The 24,860-nt window shown below is 42.4% G+C and overlaps 1 protein-coding gene and 2 non-coding genes across 7 annotated transcripts; all 3 read left to right on the top strand.

The window, feature by feature from the left end:
- The first annotated feature begins 64 nt into the window (after positions 1-64).
- Positions 65-22,734, top strand: ATG16L1 (autophagy related 16 like 1). 5 transcript variants are annotated; one of them, XM_056358528.1, is made up of 18 exons: positions 65-408; positions 1,274-1,367; positions 3,696-3,801; positions 5,385-5,458; positions 5,662-5,913; positions 6,844-6,909; positions 9,727-9,813; positions 10,564-10,620; positions 11,601-11,703; positions 14,233-14,338; positions 14,451-14,521; positions 16,051-16,122; positions 18,171-18,291; positions 19,140-19,245; positions 19,761-19,910; positions 20,330-20,377; positions 20,737-20,838; positions 21,230-22,734. In XM_056358528.1, the coding sequence occupies exons 1-18, from the start codon at positions 294-296 to the stop codon at positions 21,321-21,323; spliced, it is 1,824 nt and encodes a 607-aa protein (XP_056214503.1). In that variant the 5' UTR covers positions 65-293; the 3' UTR covers positions 21,324-22,734. The 5 variants fall into 5 exon arrangements, with proteins under 5 accessions (XP_056214503.1, XP_056214505.1, XP_056214504.1 ...); XM_056358527.1 differs by having other exon boundaries at positions 66-408; positions 9,724-9,813; XM_056358530.1 differs by lacking the exon at positions 10,564-10,620.
- On the top strand, positions 11,916-12,186 carry LOC130158520 (small Cajal body-specific RNA 6). The gene has a single exon (XR_008825359.1). It is a non-coding gene; the product is annotated as a small Cajal body-specific RNA 6 (non-coding RNA).
- On the top strand, positions 14,912-15,175 carry LOC130158521 (small Cajal body-specific RNA 6). The gene has a single exon (XR_008825360.1). It is a non-coding gene; the product is annotated as a small Cajal body-specific RNA 6 (non-coding RNA).
- Positions 22,735-24,860: the final 2,126 nt, after the last annotated feature.

The following is a 24,860-nucleotide window of genomic DNA, read 5'->3' as shown; positions in this document are numbered from 1 at the left end:
CGGGAGGGCGGCGCCAGGCAGAGGCAGGGCAGCCGCTGTCGCCATCGTGGCGCGCCGCGGAGGGGCAAGGGCCCCTGACAGAGCGCGGCCGCAGCGCCATGGCGGGCGTGGGGCGGCGGCTGTGGGCCGCGCCGGCCGAGCCCCGGCTCTGAGAGGGCGCTCCTCGCCGCCGCGCTCGCCGGGCCGCGGCCTCCCGGCGCTCCCGGCCGCCTCCCCCGCCCCTCGGCCGCCCCTCGCAGGCTGCGGCCCGGGCGGCGCTCGCCTCCGCTGCCCCTTGTCGCCGCGCCGCGGAGATGGCGTCGGGGCTGCGCGCCGCCGGCTTCCCCCCCTGGAAGCGGCATATCGCGGCGGAGCTGCGGCGGCGGGACCGGCTGCAGCGGCAGGCCTTCGAGGAGATCATCGGGCAGTGTAAGTGGGCCGCGGCGGCGCGGCTCCCCTGGCGGGGCCGAGGCCCAGAGGCGCTTTTTCTCCCCGCTCCTCCTCGGAAAGTGGGGGAAACGCGGTGGTAAAGGCCCCCCGGGGCTTCGCTGTGTCGGTTTCAGAAGACTGGCTGGGAAATGATTGTTAAAACTGAGAAAAACTGGGCTTTCTGCGTTACTGAAGAAAATAAGTAGTTGTTTCAGTTCCCTCACGAGCTAAACCGAGTTAGTGCTGTGGATAGTGACTGAATGTCTAAATTGTCTGTGCAGTTCCGCTCTGATGTTGGTGGACTTGAGAATAACGGTGCTATTGAAGGTGCTTGTGATCTGTTGTAAAATTTGGCGCGATTCAGGGTCTCTCCAGCGCTTGCTTCTCCTTCCTCAGCTGTGAGGGGGTGGGTGGCAGCGAGGGCCACCCACAGCTGCTGGGTGGCCCCGGTGCTGTGTGACCTGGGGGGGAAAAGAGCAAACCTGGTGAGGAGTGTGGGGTATGGCCACTTCTCTGGTAGGCCTGTTTTCCATTGCTATCACCTAAGGGGCCATAAAGAGTTTGAACCTTGAACTCCTTCTGTTTTAGCAGATAGCAGTGCACTTGAGCGGTTTCGCTATTAAACTTTCATAAGAGCAGTTCCACACACAGCATCTGGATTAATGAGGGATTCCTGGGGTGGCAGCGGAATGTTGCCTTAGCCTGCTGACATCAGAGAAGTGCACGTTCATGTGGTGGAGGCTTAAGTAATGTTTGGTTGTGTCACAGTAATTAAAGATACTGGATCTTAGTTGGTAGAAAAAGAGGGTGGGAATCTGGTTTTGCTTTTTGGTTGTCGTCTTCATTGCACTTTTTGCCCTTTCAGATAACAAGCTACTAGAGAAGTCAGACCTTCATGCAGTGCTGGCTGATAAGCTTCAGGCAGAAAAATATGACATGCAGAGCAGACATGAAATCAGGTATTTAAAATTCCTTTTCTGTCAGTCAGTTGTCTGTCATGCACACTGTTACCTAATCCATTGTTTGAAACACATTGTGTTTCATGATGTGTTCGAAGCACAGACAACTTTGAGGTTACTACAGTAACTTGGAATAAAAGAAACGTGGAATTCTGCTGAACTAAAACCAAATTATAACTAACTCTAAACTTTATCAAGTTACAGTATGTTTGCAGTATACGGTGCAGAAAGATTTGATTGCATTTTGGGACAAATTAATTTATCAGAAATTCAAGGTGTGGAATTGGACTGGAATGAGCTTCTGCTTCTGATCTGTTTGCTTTGTAATGCTTATGTTTGCCTGGTGTTCCTAATGGTATGGCTCTTGAAATTGTTTGGTCTTGTAAGCACTGCAGTGCAGGCCGTCTTTTAATCTGTGTTATCACATGGAAGGGGAGAATGGAGAAAATCATGATTGTGAAGTGTCAGTCCTAAATAAGCACCATATGCTGAAAAGAATGTGTGTTCTGCCTGCTTTCAGCAGGTTTTTTTCAGGAAACTTCCTCTCTTTAACCTGGGAATAGCATTCCAGCGCTGTGTGCAGCTGTCATGCTGCATATTCTCTTGGCATTTGAATCCACAGCAAACCAGTATGCTAGTAGCATGTCCTTGTTTGGACAGGACGTAAATCCCAGCAGGTAAAGGCTATTGGGTTCTGCTCTTGGTGTAACTGAAGAGAAGGCAGGGCTAAGCAGAATTTCCTACTTTTGAAGGAACTGCTTCTTCTGTTGAAGCTCTTTTTGCATATAATGCAAAATTGTATGTGTGTGTCTGATTGGGATACAAAGCAAGTAAATACAGTTGAGGCTAGTGTGTACTATTACTAGTAAGGAAAGAAGAACTTATGATTTTACAGGAATTGCAGGGAAAATATTAGCATTTGGCCAGCAGGCTGGAGTTAACACCTGTGTGAAAGACCTCAAAAGCTTTCTGATGACTGCAGCTCTCTTGAATCATCTTTAGTTTATGGGAATCTGATTCTGGTTGAACGCCTACTCTAACAGATGAGGCTGGCGTAGATGAGGGTGAGAAGAAACGCAGGGAAACAGCATCTTCTTCAAAGTAAATATTAAGCTGAACTCTGATACTGCCCTCAGTATGTGACAGTTTTTTGAAACAGAATTCATTTCCTTATCCTAGGTAGCTGAGGAAAAAATACTCTTACTTACCTTAAGACCAAGGAGGAATACCTAATTCTGTCTATAGAGGTGTACATGGCCAGAGTTACAGGGTGTGTTGGATATTACCACAGGGCTCAGTTTCCTATCTGTTTGGACACAGTGTTTTGGAAATGCAGTGTCTTCTTGTATAGCATTAGTTCAGTGAGGTGTTGGTTTTTTGTTTTTGATAAGAGCATTAAGTTACTGATATCACTGGGAGACCTTTCAGCTTCTGAATGCAATATCTGTTTCTCACTGGAGTGTTACAACACAGAATGACAGCAGAAACAGATGCTTGCAGTTACCTTGTTCTGTTTGTCTGGTATAATAGTGATTAACTGAAAATTATTTTTTTAAAAGCTGTAACTTAAAATATATCTGCTAACTTGCTCAGAGTCTCTATGTGTGTGATACGTATACATGCTTTTAAAAACCTGACTTCTGTTCTTGTCTCTGCTTTCAAAGACACGAGTGATAAATGTTACAATCATAGTTTGTGGGGTGGTACGTGTGTTCTTCTGGTGTATAGAAATTCCAGCTTATGTCATGGTACAATTGTGTTGTAAAAAAAAAAAACCAAACCAAAAAAACACTGCAAAACCTCTATACAATAAGAGGCTAAAACACAGGACAGCGGAGAAGCAACTTGTAACACCAGGAGTATACCCTTGATTCCCTGGCCTTTGGTTCTGTGCCCTGAATTATGCTCCCTCCAGATATCTAGCATCTTTGAGGTCCACCAGCTTCTTCCAAAACAAATGTGAAGTGGTAAAATATTTGTAATCCTTCCAGAATTTGAAGAGTGTACTTCTAAGACTCAGTTGTCTTCATGCAAATTTAAGCAAGGGCTAGTTGCCTCTCATTTGACGTTGAATGCTGTTTTAGAAATTTACAAAAAGGTGAAATGAGTCCTCAGTAAACGTAATTTTCCAGTACTATATAATGGCATTTCTGTTGGTGAGAAGTGTGTTGTGGGGGAGCTAGCTGTGGCTTGGTTTATTATAAATGACCTGTATCTCTGATGTAGTATAGAGAATGCAAGAGAGGTAGTGTCCTGAGACTGTCGAGGGTGCAGAAGCAATTGAATTCTGGTTTGTGACATCTCTTCTTCCTCTCTCTTAAACTCCAGTCCAGGACATGATGGCACATGGAATGATGCTCAGTTGCAGGAATTGGCACAGCTGAAGATAAAGCATCAAGAGGAGCTGACAGAGCTGCATAAGAAACGTGGCGAGGTTAGGAAGGCCTCTTGTGTTCTGTATGGTCCATATGTGGCCCTTTGTGAACATGACTGTAATTTTACCAAGCGTATTCATCATCATTTTTTCCTCATTTCTTGTACAGCCCTTTTTTAATTCCCCATTTTGATGATTGAAATAAACCAGAGATGGTTGGTCTTTAAAACTGACAGCTGGGAAAGAAGAGCTTACACTGTCAGCATAGCACAGTTTTTAAGTGCTTAATTTTGTTTCATGAGTGGGTTTTTAACTGTATTTATTAGGAGGGGGGAACTGATCCAGTTTAGAGCTGTGCATGACCACTAGTTCTACACTGAAAAGACCTGTAATGAGTGAGAGAATAGGTGGCTGTATGTGGTTTCATTTGTCTCACTTTGTAGGACCACTGCTATAAACGAGTGGACAAAACAAGCAGAAGCAAAGGTTGAGAATGCCGTGGTGTTAGGCTGAAAAGGGAGTACTGGTTCTGCCATTTAGGTGTGGTAGGGAGCCCAGGAATCCTGTAAGCTGAGACTTGGGCCTGGAGGAGAGGAAAAGCCATCTTTTTGGGTTGTTTTGGGGTTGTTTTCCTGGGTTTTTCTGTGTTTTTTTTTTAACGGAAAGATGTGGCAACTTCATTGGCAGAATTGGGTTTTTAAAAACCACAGCAGTGGATTGAATGACTCCAGGAGCTAGTACCTGAATGGTACTGCAGACTTCTATAGGGCGAAGGCAGGAGTGACCTGGAAAACGTTACCGTGATCCTTTGATCACACCTCACTAGAGTTGTGGAGAAGCTCCAGTGTCAGTCATTTTAGGCTTTTTCAAAGAGGAGACAGCTTTCTACAGGAGGTGTGCACTGACTAGTCAAAAGCACTGAAAATTCCTTCTGCCCACCCAACCTGGTATCCTAAATATCTACCAAGGCAGGCACTCTTCTCAAAACTCAGTTTTCCTTCTCTTTGGGCCTCAATCTTTCTTCTCCCTGGGCAGCTGAGGCTCTGAACGCTGTGGGGCTTGCTGCTGCTTGCTGGCAGGGTAGCTGTGAGCTCGCAGCAGCAGCAGCTCATCGTTAGTGTTGGCCTCTGCCCCTCTGTTTCCTGTGCACTGCAGAGATTCCACCAGCAACTTTCTTTGTTGGAAAACTTCATGAAACCTGTGTTTACAATATATGAGCTACAGGTCTTCTGTGGTCCTGGCTGTCACAGGAAGATTTGTTGTTTGGTTCTTAGTACTCATTGGCTTACTTGGCAATTTTTAGTTTCTGTATTGATTTTTCCACTACTTTAAAAAATAAAATTTCTTCTTAATATGCGTTCAGTTTGATGTGACTTTATTAAAGAAACTTTTTGAGGGAAAGGAGTGAGCTATCAAAGAACAGTAACTTTTTGATAACTCATTTTTGAAAGTGGATTCCCTGATTTAACGACCTGTGTGATGGGGGGAGTGAATAGATCTGTATAGAAGGCTGTGAAAGACCTGAAAAGTATGCTGTGTGCTTATACTGTTAGATTGGTCTGCACTCTAGCTGGTTGCTGCTCAGTGTGTGTTATCCAGCTGGCATCCCTGCATTTTGTCATGTAATTTTCTCCTTTCCCTAGCTGGCCCAGTCTGTAATTGATCTGAATAACCAAATGCAGCAGAAGGACAAAGAGATGCAGATGAATGAAGCGAAGTGAGTAGGAACTGTTTTGTCTGTGTTCTTGGTATGAGACCCAGACTTCTGGTTGAGTTGTTTAGTGGTGTTGTAATATTTTCTAGGAGTCCTGGCCACGGGCTAAAAATTCCTTTGCTGGGTGTTGTACAAAAGGCACAAAGAAGATGGTATAGGTCCCAAAGGAGGTCCTCATTGTTTTGTATATTTTGTTATCATTCCAGGATTGCAGAGTATTTGCAAAAGATCTCTGAACTGGAAACGGAGTGCCAGGAATTGCGTAGCAAACTGCAAGATCTTGAGCGAGCTAATCAGACACTGAAAGATGAGTACGATGCTCTCCAGATCACCTTCAATGCCTTGGAGGAGAAACTAAGGAAAACTACTGAAGACAACCAGGAGCTGGTCTCACGTTGGATGGCAGAGAAAGCACAAGAAGCCAATCGTTTGAATGCAGAGAATGAAAAGGATTCAAGGTGAGACCGATGACCTCTATTTGATAAACTACTTCCCAATATATTTTTGAATACTGAGTGCCTAGGATAAAACCAGATTTAGTTTTGATCTCCAAGAGCTCTCTGTTCTTGCACAACACAATGAGAGTCCAGAACTTTGTGTTCCTTCTGATGGATGCTTCATGAAAACATTCCTGTCTTTTAAATGAATAAAACATGTTCTTTTGTTTCTTGAGCAATATTTAACTATGGCCTGAAGATCATAAATCAGATAAAAACTGAGAGGGTTCTGCTGGCGTTAGGCTTGGCCTTCTCTTGTTCATATTGCATCTTGATACTCCTAGTTTTATTCTTTTTTGACTTAAACAACTGAAGTGTTTTTTGCATTCTGCTAGAAGGATTGGCTGCCATGAGACTGAGCTGTGTATAACTTGCAAAAATAAGTTTGTACATTTGTTTTTTTCCTTGCAAAATAATAATTTTTTTCTGAATTGTTTCAGCTTACTTGCAAGCTAACAATACTTGGAGACTAAGAGTTATAATACAGGTCTTAAAGTATTGAGCAGTTTTGTATTATCTTTACTAACATAATCATTATTTGTCAAGTTCTTGCACTCCAAGCATATCTGCATCCATATGGGTCATAAAGGGCCGTTAGGTACCCTTCGCCTTATTGCCTCACTTGATTGATCTTGTCCTTCACTAATCACAGTAAGAAAACTGCCTCTCCTGCACTGAGTATCTTGAAAAACAGAGTAAAATTAGAGCAATGGTCTGATTTTTTTATTATTATTTTTAAAAAAAAATCTTAAGAAGCCCATCAAAACTGTGCCCGGTGACCTTTGGAATGGGATTAAGGAGGTTTTTGAGTGGTTTGTTTGGGGGAGGGGGGGGTTGTTGTGTTGGTTGGTTTGTTCTTTTTTTTAAATAACCTTGCTTTCCCTTTCTTAGGAGACGACAGGCCAGGCTGCAGAAGGAGCTAGCAGAAGCTGCCAAAGAACCCCTGCCTGTTGAACCGTAAGCAGTCTTGATTTATAGTCTCCTTCATCACTTCATGCCTCAGTTTTACGCAGATACGTGATAAATGGTATCTTTGTTATTTCTAAATTTGGTGATGTAGAGGAGTGTTTAAACTTCAATGTAAAGTCAAAAATGTACAGTAACTCTCCCTCCTTGAACTTCCAGAAGAAGGAGCTCTGTTATGGCTAAAAATAGATGCTTGGACTGAAAAGAATGGTTCATGTGGTGAATGTATATTATCTCAGCATAAAAACATTGGTTATGTGGTGCCTTTGGTCATCAAAATACTTCTTCAGTCATGAAGCAACACACTCTGGAGATGCCTGTATTTTTAAGTGTTAGACTACAAAAATATGTTCAAGTGTTGCCTGTAGGAACAGGTGCTGAGTGAGTTAAGGTGGATGAAAATACACTGATCACTTCTTTACTGGGAGAGGTTTATTCTATAAGGAAGAAATTGATAGATGTGGAGTTACTTTACCTGGCAAGCCAGAGATGAATACTCTAATCTCTTGTTTTTTTCACTGCTGTGTTTGCTCCTGGGTGGTATTTAATCAGCTTACTTGAAGTGGGCAGTTGATGGTACAGGTGCTTTGCACCAGGTTGGTAAGTTTTTTGGCACCCGTGTTAGCCAAATCCAGAAAAACTACACCTGCTGCATTGTTACTGGAGACTGCTGAGACAGTCTTCAAAGCCCAGTGCCAGAGCAGTGTGCAGGCTTTTTTTTATATATCTGTTGGTTTTGTATTAGCATCATGTAGTCACGTTAAGCCTCTGTGCTGCATGTCCTTGCACATGATAGGAGCAGCGTATCTGCTCTGGAAGAGGTCCCCCACAAAAGTCTGGGGTAGGTAGGAAGGGCATTTATAAGGGGAGGATGAGGGAGCTTCTAGCATTTGGCAGGAAAATTGAAACAGCAATTAACAATACAACTGATTAGCACGATTTGCTTTGCTTTTTTTTTTTTTAATAAATGTTTAAATGCTTCCATTCCCTTAGCTTATTGAGGTGTGACTCTCCATGAAAAGATTACTGCTGACCTCTGTGTTACAGGCTAGTAGACAGTCCCAAGCCAGAGAACAGCTTTCCCAGCTTGTAAGAATAGTGATATCCCTCTTGCCCACATTATTTGATGTAAAAGCACATGAAATATCTTGGAATATTAAATTCTTCACTAAATAATGTTGCACGGAGAGGGGGAACACCCATGTAAGGTCTGTGGCTACTTTCCTTGTTAAGCTTCTTCCTCTCCATCACCCAAAGCGAGACCTTCCTGTCTTAGAACTGGACTCAGAGGTAGCTGTAGCATAACAGCTTGAATATTTTACTTCTTGTTGTGGTGGGGATGGTGGTCTCAGTGTTCCATAAATAATTTGATGTGAGATACTGAGAAGTTAAAAAGAAACCTGTTTAACAAAAAAAAAAATTTTTTTGAAAATGATTGCTCCTGTAAATTGCTCAAACTTTGCTTCACAGATCTTTTAGATTCCTTTTTGATTTCGTAATTTTAGAGGGTTTGTATTGTAGAAAAGTGCTGCTTACTGAAGGGGAAAATTACAGCATTTCAAGGAGTGTGCCTTTGTTCATTTACTTGAAAAATACATGAAGTTAACATGGAAAGTTCTTTTGCTATGCACAATTCCAAGAGCTCAAACTTCAGATTTTAAAAACGAAACATTAGCAGAACTTGATAGTGTTTTATTGAAATATCAGCCTGATACTTCCAATCAGAGAACATATTTTCCATAGCCTTTTCATATAGACTGTCCTCCAACGTCTTAAACTTAAAATGCAGACATATTTTTAAATACAAGATTAAAAACGGTCCCATCATCTTCAATTCTTCTGCAGCTGAGTGCTATCTGATGTCAGGAATGGAATTCCTACTTAAATGCTGAATTTAAACATCCTGTTCAGTCAAATGGCATCAGGTTGATAGAGTGTGTTTGAAAATAGTTTGTCCTGCAAAATCAGGGGTAGAGGAAAAATCATCACTGAAGGAAAAAATGCTAGGCTGTCAGAACCCGCGATGACTAATGGGGAAGAAGCTTTGAGCATTAGCTGAATAGTTTAGCTGGATTAATTCATGGTGTATGTATTGGAACCCCACACTTCTGTTCAGCGGTACACCAACAGTTTTAATGAAGTGAACCAGAACATCCTGCATACTTAATGGAGCAGCACCTGAAGCACAACAGTATAGAAAGTGTGAGGATGTTTGTGGTGTGGATGAGGAAGGAAAATTCACACTCTTGTAGTTTTTTTAATACGTCCTTTTTTTGGAACAGCAAAAAAGGTTCTGTGAAAATAGGATATCATCTCTGTCTGGGGTTGCAATAACTCGTGTTTTTGCTATTTTGTAATGGTTCCAGCAAATATAATTCACCCTGTAGCAAAGCCTTGCTCAGAGGTTGTAGGTCATTATAACGCTATGTGTAGTGCTGCGAGCTGAATGCAATCCCTGTGGTAAAGAGAATCTGGAAAGGATGCCTGTCAACATAAACAGGGAGGCAGAAGTCCAACTGTGTTGTCAGTGAAGAGTGCAAGTCGCAGCTGGAAAGAAAAACCTGAAGTTTAGGTGCTGCATGTACTTGTTTTCAGACATTGTATGTTGAATGTAGTATCTCTGGCAGTGACAGCTAGATCAGTGTTTCTGTTGTCTGGATCCACCTGCATGTTACCACAGCCAAATAAACCTCGATGTGGGTTAGACCCTGGAACGCTGTCATCCATTCAATTCGTATACATCAATGGGTGGTTTCCATAGGAAGCTCTGGCTGATTGAAAATGAGCTGTTTTCTCTCACTTCAGCAGGGATGATGATATTGAAGTGCTTGCAGATGAAACCTCTGACACAGCTGAGGAGACATCACCAGTGCGAGCTGTCAGCCGAACGTCCAGGTTTGTAGAAAAAAAGATTTTTGTACCATGTCACTAAGGAAGCACAAGGGGTATAAGGGAGTTGTTTGGTACGTTATTTAGGTTTTTACTTGTCTTTAGCTGGAACACGCTTTAGTATTTCTACCAGAGCAGTATGAAACTTGTGTGCTGTGTTCTCTGTTACCATGCTTTAGCTTTAGATATGCTGGTTTTCCTTTGCTTTTTTTAACTAAATTACAGTAGTCTCTGAAAAAAATCTGTGTTTAATCTTGAAAACAAAGGTTTAAAACCAAAATAGACAGTAACATGGGTATTGCAGTGCTTGTTGTATTATGCCTCTGCTACTATACAAGATATCGATGTGACTTTGCAAATAGCTGGGGTTTTAGATTTAGCTGAAATGTCTTGACCTAGATTAAATGCATCTTTTTTTCTTTCTCTAAAATAGCAGTGAGTGGAAAGTAAGAGGTAGTTACATGAGAGCACGGATTAATTAGGTTGAAACGTCAGACTTGGCAGACTGTTATATCTAACCCAGTAATTCACAGGGTGGAGGGTGAAGGAAATTGAAGAAACTTCACTCACAAATTATTTTCTAAGTTGTAGTTACTGGTGACTTTTGAACTGATGCCTGCCTGTGTTTTCTGTCTTCGGACTGGGCCTGCAGGGGAGGGAGTCTTTCCAGAGACTTGTTGCTATGACATGTATTTGTATTGATCTTTATGTGGAGAAGCTATTCACAAGGTTTAAACCTGTCCTCCCCTCCTTCAGTAAGCGACTCTCCCAGCCAGCTGGAGGCCTTCTGGACTCTATCACTAATATCTTTGGGTAGGTTAGAACACTTTCACCTCCTTGTTTTGTATATTGGTTTCAATGTACACCAAAATCTTGGTGATGCAGGGAATACGAACAAATTAATTTCAGCCTTTCTTCTAGCTTCTGCCTTTCTTTTTTTTTCTTTTTTTGTTCTCCTCAACTTCCTGTTTCTTCCATCTTGCCGTGTGCTGACCTCTGACCTTTCCCTCCAGTCTGTCTGAGTCTCCCCTTTTGGGACATCAATCTTCTGATGCTGCCAGGTGAAAACATTATCCACTCTTAGTCCAGCATGTGAATGTATTCCATTGAAGTAACATGGAACCCAGCTGCATTATCCTGATTAGATTTCAGATGGTGATATCATTGCCTAGAAACTGTCTACAGTTAGGGAGGCAATGAGCCCCTCTCTGTGGAGAGAATACTTGGGGTTTGCTCTTACTTTCCACTGCACTTTGTTCCTCTAATAGGGTTATTTTAAATAAGTTGTTGGGCTCTGTGTTTAGTACCCAGAGTGGAGCCAGTCCTCAGTTAATCTCTGCATTGGGTGGAAGGTTTTTGCTTAAATTGTGCAGCCTGAGCTTTTGAGTGGAGCATTTTGCTGCCTGGGATGTGGTGTTGCAACGATATTGATTCTCCCTAGACATAGTGATGGAGTTACAGTCTTTCTGGCTGAACTCGGCTGCAGTCATTCCCATGTTTCTCTTTCCTGTTAAAAAGCAAACAAACCAAAAGACCTGCTCCAAAATGAGGTCAGTAATCAGTTCAGGTGACTTGTCTGGTGTGCTATGAAATATCGAAAGTCACAAATGGATGTAGTGTTATATGACAAATGTAATTTTTGAAAGATGGGATAAAAGAAAGTTAAACTCCTCCTTCCCCTGTTTTTTAATTGCTGTACAGTGTAGTTAAGTGACAGGTACAGATCTGGATGAACTCAAGAGAAACAGCATTCAGTTCTCATTTTAAAATATTTCTACTTTGTTTCATCTCAGGAGACGTTCTTTGTCCTCGTTCCCTGCTCCCCAGGATAATGTAGAGCCACATCCAGGTGCCAGTAAAGAAGTGAGAGTGCCCACTACTGCCATATGTGTCTTTGTAAGTATAGAAGGAGTTCTCAGTTTTACCGTTCCTTTTACTGTCTTTGGAGGAAATGAATCCTCTTTGTGCGGGAACTGCTCTCTTGAAACTCTTTTCTATTAATGTTGCCAAACGAGAAGTAATTCTTGATTTGGTAGCATAATTCATCCCGTGTAATTCTTAGCCCAGATGCTTGTCGGAGCCAATGTGCTTGATGTCTGTCTTACTGAGGTCAATGATGACTAGTAAAAGGTCTGAGCGCACAGGGGAATTACACTCCATTACCCTCCTGGCTCCCAGCAGTCCCTGTTCTGTCATGCCATAGTAGAGCTGTGATTGAGGAAGAGATTGCTGACAGTTTAGGATTAATTCAGTTCCAGTTCTCCACAGTGAAGGGAGTTGTGGCACTGAATGTTATCCAACAGAACTGGTTAAGAGGAGCTTGTGATAGTGGGGTGTCTTCATTTGTTGTGTGTGATCTAAAGTTTTCAAGCTGAGACCTCCTTTATGTGTTTTGGCCTCACAAGGCCAAACTTAAAGTGGTGGGCGTTGCTGTTTGAATGAAAGATACTGTGGTAAATTGTCTTGTAACACAGCTACTTGTTTGAACATTCCTCTTGAGCTTTCTGAGGCACTCCAGTGCTGGATGTGGGTATTTCGTGGGTGTGAAATTACGTATTTCATCCAGAGTAACAGCCCGGCTCACTGCAGTATGGAGGCTTGTGTATTCCCAGCCTGCTCTGTTAGCGTCTTCTCTCATGGAAGTCATGGGGTGGCGGGAGTAGCAATGTTACCTCAAGTGAGAACAGAGTCATAACTTAGGGGACAGCCTGGAGCTGGCTTGAATAGGGAGCATCAGGGGAGGTGTTCATGGCCGCAGTATGCGTTGCAACCTCTCTTCTCCTCTGGCTATGTACAGCAAGCACAGCTGATCGACAGCTGATGTCTGATTTCATCATAGAAGATATTGCAAAGCTATATATGTGAGGTTTTAAAGAACCATGTGAAAAGTTACATTGTTTTCACCTTTCTCTTGATCTTCTGTAATATCATCTGAACTTGCAAGAGCAGTGCAACCTGTCTTCCCGATATAGAGGGGTAAACCACAGTAGGACTTGCCAACCCCTAGTCTTGGCAACGTGGGGAATGCTGCCCCATTCCAGTTCCCCATCTTGCAGCAGGAGTAGGAGCAGCTGCAGCAGTAGGCCTGTCAGACTGTGACAGTATGGAGATGATGTGTCGTTAGCACTGCAATGTTAGAAGGAAGAAGTCTGTACTTGGTTCATGGTAATCCATGTGTTCCTTGTGGAGATGATCTGTGTTATGTTGTAGCTCCTGCATTTGGAGCCCAGGTGGAGTGTGAGGACCTGTTTAGGCCCAGCAGAACATTCCAGTCCTCCAACGCGAGGACTTTGCCAGAGGTTTGGCAGATACAGGGAGCAGACCAGACTCACTTCTGGAGAGATGAGTAGAACAGGCTTGGGAAGGCAGAGAAGGTAGCTGCTTCAGCCACCATTCTCTGGCATAGTTTCTAGGCAAGACCTTTGACCAGTTTTGTTCTGAATGGCTCTTCTGCACTTGTAGAAAGATCAGATTTGAAGTGTGATGACCCCTAAATATGAGCTGGCAGACCAAGTTCAAGCAACGAGTTCCAGAAAAATACAAGTTTCCCGAAAAACTGATTTTGAAAGAGCAGTTACTGCAAATACTTAAAAAGGAATGCAGCAAATGAATTAAGAATGTGGTACTAAAACTATGTGGGTAAGTAGTACAAAGCTGTGAAATTAACAGAGGGGGGAAAAAAAGGAAGGAATCTTAAGATCGTCTTAGGTTTTAAAAGGTTAAGAATCACTATTCAGTGGCCAACTCAAGCTTCAAAAGATCAAGCTGTGAGAAAGCAGGAGTGTCACTGCACCTGCAGATAGGAGCCACAGCTGAAGCCCAAGGTCTCTGTGAGAGATGTCACAACTTTGCCAGTACTACTTAATTACAAATATAAAGTAGCGTTATCACCAGTACACCAAATGAATGCAGCTGATCTGTTATGCTGTTTTCTAGCAGACTTTCCTAACTCAACCCTGACTTGAGTGTTCTGGTGTTCTGGAGTTGCATGAACTGATTGGATCACGTTCCATGGCTGGCTCTAGATGGAGAAATGAAAAATTAGTTTCCTACTACAGTATATGACCTGTTTTCTGTCCTTTCCTTAATTTATTTTTTTTTTTGTATCTTAAAAGCCTTACCTTATAAAGCCTAAACTTGCAAAGTGTTGTAAGGCTTCTGGCAGTTTATTATCACCATTGAGTCCTTGCTAGTGTTTGTGTGCTTTTGTTTTTTTCTTTAGGTAAGGATCAGCCTTTTTGCTCTGTCTGTATACCGTCAACCGTAGTAGAATTTCAGTCTGTGGCTTTGTTTCCTATATACTGCTGGAAGATCTACAGCAGTGGTTCTGTATAACCTTTTAAGTTCTATAGCTTTCTAGTCTGTGTTTTTTGGGTCTATGCTAATTCTGTTTTGGGTGGCTGTTCTGTTCCTCCCACTCCTCAGGATGCACATGATGGGGAGGTGAATGCAGTGCAGTTCAGCCCTGGCTCCCGGTTACTAGCAACAGGAGGCATGGACCGGAGGGTTAAGCTTTGGGAAGTCTTGGGAGGTAAACATTTTTGCTTTGGGCTATGGTGGGGTGCTAAGCAAGCTGATGTTATAGTTCACTTTGTGTCAGTTTCTGTTCTATGCTTAACTTTTGTTTGTCTTTCTCTGTGCAGATAGGTGTGAGCCCAAAGGTTCCCTCTCTGGTAGTAATGCTGGGATTACCAGCATAGAATTTGATAGTGCTGTGAGTATCTGTGCAATATCCACTCTTTGGGAATTGGAGTAAATTAATTGAATTATGTTGTGCTCTGCTATCCATTTCCATTCTAACACTTCAAAAAGTTACCTAAGAAATGACTTAAAATACTTACGAGAGTAAAACTGCAAATGGTTAAAAATTGCACAAAAAATCTTTATTTTATATGCTGCCATCTGTAATTCTCAACTTTGTTTACAATTCAGAAGATGATATGCAGCTCAGACATTGGCTGACATTATGATAAAATACACTAGGCTTTGTCTAAAGTAAGAAATTAGTCTTCAGCTTCCCGCTGAAGCTGGCATAACAGCACAAAAGAAGCAAATACACTGAGGCTTTTTTCTGTGAAGCTTATTTCCATAAGTGCTCTGCTGAGGTCTGTGATGAATAGTAAAAGGTCTGATTTATCCTAAGGCTTGCACTTCCATGACCTTTTCTCCCAGCATTTTCTCGCCAGTCATGGCACAGTGATGGTGTGGCTGGCAGAGTGTTTGCTGACAGCTTGTGATGTGTTCAGTTCATGTTAACCTGAAGTATTGGAGACATGACTGGAATCAGCATCCAACAGTCCGGCTTGAAGGAGTTTGGGGTTTTGGATTGTTGTAACTGGACGCATGATCTGACTTTTCTGCTGAGACCTCTTCCACAACACAGCACTTTACTGCATAGATAGTAGACCAAAGCTGACCTCGTTTCTCTCATTTGGTGATTTTATGTGCTAAACTTTATTGATACATGCCCAAAAGGATCCTTCCTTTGGACACTAACTAGCTCATTAGAGACTTGCTGGCACTGTTAATCTGCAGAAGAAATTAGTTCTGATTTTGGTAAGTTGCTTGAACACATTTGAGGACAGAACTGCTTGAGGTGAGATGCTTTAAGGGCTTTAAGGATTCAGAAAGCCTTTTAAGAGGGACAGGAGTGCAAGCATTAATCTCGTGACATTCTCCATCGTGGATGACTTGGAAGAGGCCAAAGCCTAAAGCCATGAACAAGTGTATTTATTGCTCCCTGGACAGATTTTGGTTTTGGAATCTTAGTTTAAGATGTTAGAATTCTAATGAAAATTACAAGAATTGGGCTAATTCAAGTCTGAGGCCTAATTAAATCAGTGGGGGTAGATGATGCAGGGTTTTTTCCCCTGTGAAAAAATCAAAAAAGAGGAAAAAAAGAAAACCACAATACATGAGGGTAGACTAGAACCCATTTCCTCACTGCAGCAGAAGGAAAAAGAGAATGTCCTTTCTGGTCTGGTTATTGTTATTCCTTTTATCTGTAGTCGTGATTCCACAAATCACTGTCACATTTTGTTGAGAAGTAAAAGCCACAGCCTTTTTGTAAGTTGTTACACTAGTTTTCCATACTGGTATACGCTACTATGTTTTTGGTTTTGTTCTTTTTTTCCCTTGGCAATACAGCACTAATAAGATTTTAATAATTTATGAGAAATACTTTTGAGTTTAATTTGCATATTGACTAGCAGAAGTAGTTTTAAATTAATCTTGTGTTCACAGGGTTCATACCTCTTAGCAGCTTCAAATGACTTTGCCAGCAGAATCTGGACAGTTGATGACAATCGGTTACGGGTGAGTCTCTTGAAGGCAAAGTAGTGCTCAGTTTGCTTCAGTCTTGTATTTCCAGTTTTGTCTAATGGGACATGACAGTTTTGGAAGTTGGACAGTTATAGACACTTTCAATAACTCTTCTTTTTAACAGGATTTTTGTCTCTTAAGGGTCTTCACAGCAAGACCTAAAATACAGTATTGGTCTCTGCACAGTCTTGCAGGAAACTCCAGTTAATGCATATTTTCACAATACAACCCCTGCCCCCAGTAAAACCTTGCCATATACACCCAATACATACCCCTTTGCAAATGTAAACACTTCTTGTGGTTTGTGGAGAACCACTTTAGTGTTTTAGCCTCAGTCCAGGGAGGACTGCTGAAGAAGGCTTGCAGAAGACAAATTATTTTTTTTTCAAAGTCAGGAGCAACATTTTTGAAAATAAGTCCTTTGCCTAGCTGTTAAAGGCAGCAAGCCTAAAAAGTGCTTGACTATTCTCAATGTCTTTTGAAAGATTCCTCCTCTCCTCCCAACTCCTTTGTATCATGTTCTCCGCTCTAGTTTAAAGAAGTTATCACATTTAGTTGGCCAAAAGAAAAGTTTCTTGTTAGCTTTCTAAGAAGTTTGTTTGTTGTCATTCCTGTGTATGCTTTCTCTCAACTTTTTATTTTAGGAAGATGCTACACTGATGTTCTGAATCTTCCAACATTTCATGTCAGTTATAACCTAGAGTTGCATTGTAATTCACTGGGTATTTCTCAGTGTGGAGATGTCAGGTCTCATTCAGGAAAGTGGAGAATATCTGTTCTTTTGCAACTTCTGTTTGGTTGCAAAACCTACTATTGGATGTGAATTATAATGAATAAAAGTTCAGCAGATTATAGATTATTCGCTACAAAGTTAGTTATCCCTGCAAATGTCCACCTGGCTTCACAGTAGCTTCCTGTAATTTTTTCGTGCCCTTGCTGACTATCAGTTTTGGGTGAGCGCATTCACTGTTCGCTGCGATAAAATAGTGCATTCTAGGAGTGCGTGTGATACGGATTTGCCATAGCTTGCACGTGAGCAGCAGGCAGTGAAGCTGAAATCATGGTAAATCTTGCCACAAAGTCCTTACTTAAATGCAAGTATCTGTACATAATGACTGTGCAGCAAGAGCAGAAGAGAGATGTAGGGTGAAAGTTTAGATCCTCCTTTCCAGAGTTTGTGACCTTTCTTAAAACAAAGTGGTCTTTATGGAATGATTTATTCTTTTGAGTTTGTGTTGTGTATCAGGTTACTTCTTTTTTCCAAACTGCTCCCATTCCTTTCCATTCTTAAGGGGTTTTGTTTTGTATTTCCCAAGCCCAGATTGCTTTGTGTAATTTGATAGTCCTTTGAGTATTTAAAACAAAAAAAAATTAACTATATACCAGAGATTTCTCTCTTTGTTTTTCACAGTTCTTAATTCAGTCATTCGTTACCTGTTTTGTGATTTAGTATGTAACATTCAGCAATTTGAAGGGAATGTGGTTCGTGTTGTTCTCAGCCCTGCGGAGCCTCCCCCTGCAGTTACGGGAACTGCTGCAGGGAGTTTTTCTGAAATCTCCTGTTGCCTTAGCTTTCAGGCTTGGAAGTGTAGCAACAGCGTAGATACCCTGTCATATCCTCGAGAGAAGCTCATTATAAAAATGTGAAGGCGCAGTTTCCATTTTCAGCATGCTTTAACCCCTTCTGCTCACTGCTCCTTCAAGGCTGTGTTGCAGTTGCCATCTGTCCATGAAACATAGGGGTGTGGAGTGTTGAGGAGGAGAGCTTGCAGGTTCCCCAAATCGCTAGAAAAACTGCAGCTAAAGGTAACCTGTGTCTCCCAGCTTCAGGCTGAACTCTGTGTTACTTAACACTCCTACTCAGTGTTAATCTCTGTTTAGCTATAATAGATGGTTGGGTTTTTTCCTCCAAGCCATACAGTAGACCTGCAAATTATGATTTAAGAGTGTCTTTGAGTTGCTAAACAGCAGAACTAGTAAGCTACGAGGAAAGGGAGCAAGTGGAACTGTGCAATTTTACCATGTAAATCTCTCATCCTCAGCACACCCTGACAGGTCACAGCGGTAAAGTTCTGTCGGCCAAGTTCTTGCTGGACAATGCACGCATTGTTTCGGGAAGTCATGACCGGACCCTCAAGCTGTGGGACCTCCGCAGCAAAGTTTGTAAGGAGACCTAACTTTTGTCTTTCATCCATGTTCTGTGCTTCTACTGAATGTAAATGGAAGCCTGACACCAGCTAGATTATTTCATCTTATTGCTAGTCAAAAAAAGCAAAAACTAGCAGCCATTTCATCTTCTGTTGTTATTCAAGTAATTGGATTCTTTCTGCCTGTTACCTGGAGTAAGAAAAAGAAATCATGCGTATGCAGGAAGCAGTGTTAATGCTATTACATTAACAGCAGCTGTGTTCTGTGAGTGTTCTTTGTTTACCAGTCAGGGGGTGGGTATTGTAGTCTTCCACTAGAAACTTGGAGCCTTGTCAGAGTTTTTAACCCTGAGGTAGATGTAAATGTCTCTTGGAAACGTACTAAAAAATTTCAACATCTCAAATAAAGGAAATGCTAGGATCCAGATTTTTCTTTGGGAGAAACGCCTTATTTCCTTAGGTTTCCTCCTATTGATGGGTCTTAAACCTGCTCGCACTGAGAGAAGTTGCGATTCAAGGTTACCTTGATACCTGAACTGCAAACATAGGTCAAGGAGACAGTTCCCTGTTGTTTAACAGTAGCAAATTAAATACGAAGTGGAAGTAAAGCAGCTGTCACGGGAGCATTTAAAGGGATATTAGCCACAGCAAAGGAGATTGAGAAGGGCAGAGAGGTTGTTGAAGACTTAAGTCAGGATTATTCTAAGACAAGAGTTTGTCTGCCCTGTGGCACTCCTTGGACACTGCTGTGTGTGGTGTAGTGATTATTTTCTGTCTCTGTTTTCATAGAATCATAGAACTGTTTAGGTCATCAATTTGTACAGTGCAGATTTCAGTGTGTCACTATTGGTTTATCCTTTTTAGGTATAAAAACAGTGTTTGCAGGATCTAGCTGCAATGACATCGTATGTACTGAGCAATGTGTAATGAGCGGACATTTCGATAAGAAAATTCGTTTCTGGGACATCAGGTAAAACTATTGTAAGAGAGCTTGTAGTGTAGGAATGGTTATGGGGTTGCTGTCCAGGTATAACCTGCACTAGGGCACTCTTCTTCCTGAGCTTAGAAGTGAATGAGACTGTTGGAGTTGCAGGAAACCGTTAAAAGAGAGTTTTGTTACTGCTTTTATACTGTTTAGTATTTAGAGTTTGGGACTTTTTTTGGGGGGGGAGGATGCTGTTTCTCTCCTGAAAAGGCAATCTGCTTTCTTGTAAATATTTTTGCATCAGTCAGTACTTGCTATTCTAGATGATATTTAGTTTTTCAGAGGGTGGGGGTGTGAGGAAAGTAGTATCTTAACTATTGGCTGAAAGTGTTATCCACAAAGTGAGATCTGGCTTGGGAAAGAATAAAAATGTGAGGATAAACCAGTAATCCTTTTTGTGCTCTTCTTTTCCACATTGGGACAAGTCAGAGTTTTGATGCAGTGGCTTGGCTTCTGGACTGTGATTTACATATTATTTTTTTTCCTTCTTTTGTCTTTAGGACTGAAAGCATAGTAAAGGAACTGGAGCTGCTTGGAAGAATTACAGCTCTGGACCTGAACTCGGAGCGAACGGAGCTTTTGACCTGTTCCCGTGATGATCTACTGAAGATCATCGATCTGCGGGTTAGTGCTGTCAAGCAGACGTTCAGGTGAGTATGTTCTCCACAAGCACGTTAGAAATTTCAGAATTTAGGATTGTGGATTGCCCGCAGTGCTGGAGTGGTTTTAAGTATCCTAACTTTTTTTCTGCATGGGGAGCAAAGTTCTTTAGAGTCTAACAGCAAAGAATTTGCTCTGGTGGATCTTTTAATTTAACTCTTTAAAGAAGATGTATGAAAAATGTGATTAGTGATAAAGGGATCCTGGAGCTTATTCCAGACTTGTCAATGTGACGCTTGGGGACATGGTTTCATGGTGAACTTGGCAGTGCTAGGTTGATTGTTGGACTTGATGACCTTAAAGGTCTTTTCCTATGATTCTGTGTAGAAATCCTTACTGTGCTTTTTAGTGAGAACCTGGAAGTCCATCTTACAAATGAATTTACAGTTATTTAATTCTAACTTTTCAGTGCCCAGGGATTCAAATGTGGCTCTGACTGGACAAGAGTTGTGTTCAGGTAAGGTCAGATATAAGCAAGATAGTTGATAAATCTTTCCCCAGCAAAATTGAGTGATTCCTGATGCTTGGCTGCGTTGTCCCCATTTACGGGTAGAAAAACTGGGGCAGAGTTTGTGACTTGCTCAAGGTTACCTCTTGGTCAAGACAGAGTATATCTGTAGATGTTGATCCAATGTCTTGGAAACTTCCTGATTTCAAAGTGCTTTCACCTCTTAGTGTTTGCAGCTGGTAACAACATAACTCTTAGTTAATGCCAAGCTGCTTGCTTAGGAAGTTGCAGCTGAATGATCATGTGTGCTGATAAATTGCTGGCTTGAAAATTATTCTCTGACTTCTGCACCTTCTCTGATCTCGTAGCCCTGATGGTAACTATGTGGCTGCTGGTTCAGCTGATGGGGCCCTTTACATCTGGAATGTGCTCACTGGGAAATTGGAGAGGACGCTTGCAAAGCACCACAGGTGAGGGGAAGCTGGCCATTTAAAACGGGGATCTGGATTGTGAATCTTGCTGAGCTATGAAAGAATTGTAGTCGTGCAGCTTTGCAGTTTGTGTTGGTGTGTGAGAATTTTTAATATGCAGGTTCTTTGTGGATTCATGGTAGTATTCTCTAGATTGAATTAAGGTTAGGTTTGTTAGCGTTCAACTTCTTAAACAGAGACGATTCTGGTAAAATGCATTTAATATATTCTGAAGAAATTGTATCTCTCTTAGGCTTATTAAAAACCTGAGTCTCTTGAGAGCTGAAAAAGTGCTTTTTCTTTGATAGAGTATTATAATGCTTTATTCCAGTGTCAAGTACTGTTGTGGAATTCAGCTTTTTTGTAAACTTACACCTGGTTTCCATTTCAGTTCTCCTATCAATGCAGTCGCATGGTCACCAGCGGGTGCCCACGTGGTCAGTGTGGACAAAGGCAACAAGGCTGTCCTGTGGTCTGAGTTCTGACTGGACGGAGGGTGAAGGGCAGAGCGTCCAGCGCCTCTGTGTATGGCGGTGCTGGTCCATGGCTGAACAGAATGGAGACCCGAGCCCGGATCCATCCTAAGTCGGGATATTAACAAGCGCATGGGCTTCACTTTCCAGAGGAAAGTTCTAAAGCAATGGAGAAGGAGCCTGAGTCAAAGACTTCTTCTGGCTGTAACTGCACTGTGGTACTCGGACTCAGCAAGGGATTAGCTGTTCTGGATGGAGAATGTAGTCATGCCTTTACATGCAGTATCTATGCACCAAGTGGAGCTGAAGGTACTAGTGGGATTCCTCACCAGACAGCTGTGCCAAATACCCAGTCACACAAATGTATCTACAGCACTTCGGAGTTGGAAATGTTGGAAAGAAGTTACTGTGTATGCTGACTTAATACATGTCCTGTCTCCTGTGTTCTGTTCTTGTGGCCTAGTTCAGGCGTGGGGCAAGAAGATCCTGAGACGTGGACAGGTCCTAGGCAGTCTTAAAAGCTGTTCCAACACTTCAGGAGAGTCTCCTGTGGCTCTGGCAGCTCTGCCGTCGAGTTACCGGCGCAGTTCAGAGCTGCTGTGATCCTGGCAGGCTCTCCAGCACTGTCATGTGAACTCTCTATCAGTTTCACCTGTTCTTAAGGCGATGGTCCATTTTTCAGGACTTCTGCCTGCACCCTTTTGTCAAAATGCCCTCCAACAGCTTGGGTATCACAAATTACGAGATTTTTTAATCTTTTTATTCCACAGACAGTTTGGTTATTGGGCGTGAGGAGAGAGTTCACCTTCTGTTGTGCTGCTGCGATAAGGAATGTAGTCATACTGTGACTTCAGTACCGGAATATAGATGTTTGATCCCTTTTTCTGTTCATCCGTCCTGTCCTGGCGGCTGTCAGTAGAACACAGGAGAGAAGTGGGGTTAAATCCCAAATCCATTGTTTTGGTGCTGGCAATTCCAGGCCACTTGCCCCCTTCTTGAGCACATGTGCAATATACCTGTTCGCGCTGGAGCCCTCTCCGCTACGGAGCGGTGTCTTGGCTCTGTCCCTATTGAAGCATCCAAAACCGTGATGTGGCTGGGTGTGAGCTGCCTGACATAACTTTATCCAGCCAAACCTTTCCACATCGTCTGGGCCTCAAGACAAGCCACCAGCGTTTTATTGCCTTTTAATTTGCACTTTATTTTCTTCTTTCCTGATAGTGTTTTACTAAGGAAGTGTGTTCTTTGGAGGGGCTGGATTAGGGGGCAGCTGCTATACCAGGCATCTCTCTAACCTAGCCTTTTGTTCTGACACTTTCTGCAGAGGGGAATTAGAGTATATGGGGCAAAGTTTTTATTTATTCAGCTGCCCATAGGAACTTGATTGTAAATAAACCTGTGTTCTGCTTTTAAAACCCCACAATGCTCAGATTCATTTATTTGTGTGTTTGTGAGATCTTGATCCGAATGAGTGAAGAGGGGAACCTGAAGTGTTATTTTTCCATGCTGTTTTCCTGATGACTTGTGGGTTTGTATTCAGCCACACTGTGGGATTCGGTGTAGAGGGGGAAGAGGGTAATGCTTTTAGCTGGACATCCCGCAGGTACAACCTGGTGTCGCCCTGTCTCAGGAATACTGCCGTGAGACTGGAGGAGGTCTTACCTAAACTTGCTAAACAAGTGCCTCTGTATTCTTGGATATTTTGGGTAAATTACTGAATTGAGGAAGTTAGTATCTGTATTTCAAGACACTGCTGAAAGTAGGTGGCTTTTTCAGCTGTGATACTTCGACGGCTACCTTGTTAAGCTTTTCAGCCAGCAATAGTATGTTTCTTTAAAAACACAAAACCCCTTGTTGAAGGTAATGCTCTGGTTCCTACTTCAATATAATAAAGCAAAGTCTCCGGCTGTTTAAGGTATGAATTTAATGCATAACTAAGAGCCAGCACTGACCACCCTCCTGTTTTCATAAGGAAAGAAGCCGCCTGTCCAGCTCTTGGAAGTGAGAACCGTAGCAGAAATGGGAAGATTCAGATTGGCATTCTCAAGCATTTCTAAAGGGCAAAGTATTTTTTTTCTTCAGCCTGTGGCTGTGGCAGAAGGTCCTTGAAGAGGCACCTACCAAGAGTCCAGGTGACCTTGGTTACTGTGGAAAAGCAGATCACTAAATGACAAGTCAGCGTGATGAAAGATTATTGGGAGATTAACATAATAAAAACTCTGCAGGCTCTGCTGAGGAGGATCAGAATGGGTTTAGGATGTTTATAATTTAGACTGCTATACTTGTGTTTTTCTACACCATGGAGCATCTTACACAAAGGGCTTTGTTTTGCCTGTTGATGCTGTTATGAAGTAGGTTAAATAATACTCGAGGATAATGGCTAGCTAGCTAAGACCTTAAGTATTTCAGATTAAAATTTCTTAGGACCAAGGTATGTAGGAAATTCTAGTGACCAATTTTAGCTCTGTTTGCTATAGTTCATTTATTTACTTCTATTTTTCTGTTTCAACATGCAGAGGGCAGAGAAAACAAAAGCAGCTGCTGTGCAGAGGTGGCTGTTGCACTGTTTTTCTGCTGAAGGCGGAGCTGCCCTTCAGGTGATTTAGGGGCATCTTCCTCCAGCCAGGAGGGTGTGTTAGGAAATGCGCGTTATGGTGAAGCTGCTTCCAGGCTCTCCTGAAGATGTTGGAAACTGCACATGTACCCACACCTCCCAGGCCCTCAGAGGAGTAGCAGGTACAACAGGAGTGCTTGTTCCTCTCCTGAAGGGCTAGTAATCCTGCAGTGGCAGCGGCACAAACTAACAGAACCAGCTTTGTCCTTTTTGTTCTTGCACTGTGTGACTGAATGGAACGTGTTGATTTGGTGGGTTAGTTTCTGGCGTCTCTTCCCTACTGTCTGCAACCAGGATCCTGCTTTCCTTCAGCAGCACAGGCACGTGTGAATGTCTGTGTTTGAGGGCTGGCTGGTTTGTGTTTGCCAGAGTTGATTAGACAGAGTAGTGATTAAACTCTCCAAACAACCTACCTCCAATTAATGTTGCTGGAATTTGGAAAACACTGAAAGAGCTGAGGAACACTGGTTCTGTGGGGTTTTTTTTGCATAATTTGTGTACCCAGGCCACTATATTCAAGCAAATGTTGGTGTTTGTTTGCAAAAAGCAAGCTTGATTTATGACTGCAAGATTGCCTGAAATGGAGGGTGCTGCTCAGGCTGGCAAGTGGAGAGGCTATCGTGGTCTTTCTAATCAAACTAACAGATGCAGCACAGAGGGAAGCTACAGCTGTTAATGCAGCTTGCAAGCCAAAAATTACACACATTGTTGTGCATAATATCAAGACCAAATTCGGGGGGGCAGGGGGAAGCTATTCTTGGGACATTCATGAAGTGAAAAGCTAAACTGATTGAAATCTTGTTCATGTGTCTTACATCTTGGATGTTGTGCCTTACTTCCATAAGTAAATTGAGGGGAGGGGTACTAGCTAGCAACATACTGTTTTGCATCAGCGTGCCAATTGGAAAGTTGGTGTAGCAATAATAGATAAACCG

This window comes from Falco biarmicus, chromosome 13 (assembly GCF_023638135.1).
Source record: "Falco biarmicus isolate bFalBia1 chromosome 13, bFalBia1.pri, whole genome shotgun sequence".
In the NCBI taxonomy this organism is placed as follows: Eukaryota; Metazoa; Chordata; class Aves; order Falconiformes; family Falconidae; genus Falco; species Falco biarmicus.
This window is presented reverse-complemented; position numbering and strand designations above follow the sequence as displayed.

Coding starts and splice junctions, on each gene's coding strand:
- ATG16L1 (XM_056358527.1), top strand. CDS start 294: ATGGCGTCGGGGCTGCGCGCCGCCGGCTTCCCCCCCTGGAAGCGGCAT. Junction 11,704..14,232: donor CTACTGCCATATGTGTCTTT/GTAAGTATAGAA, acceptor CCCACTCCTCAG/GATGCACATGATGGGGAGGT. Junction 14,339..14,450: donor GCTTTGGGAAGTCTTGGGAG/GTAAACATTTTT, acceptor TTCTCTGTGCAG/ATAGGTGTGAGCCCAAAGGT.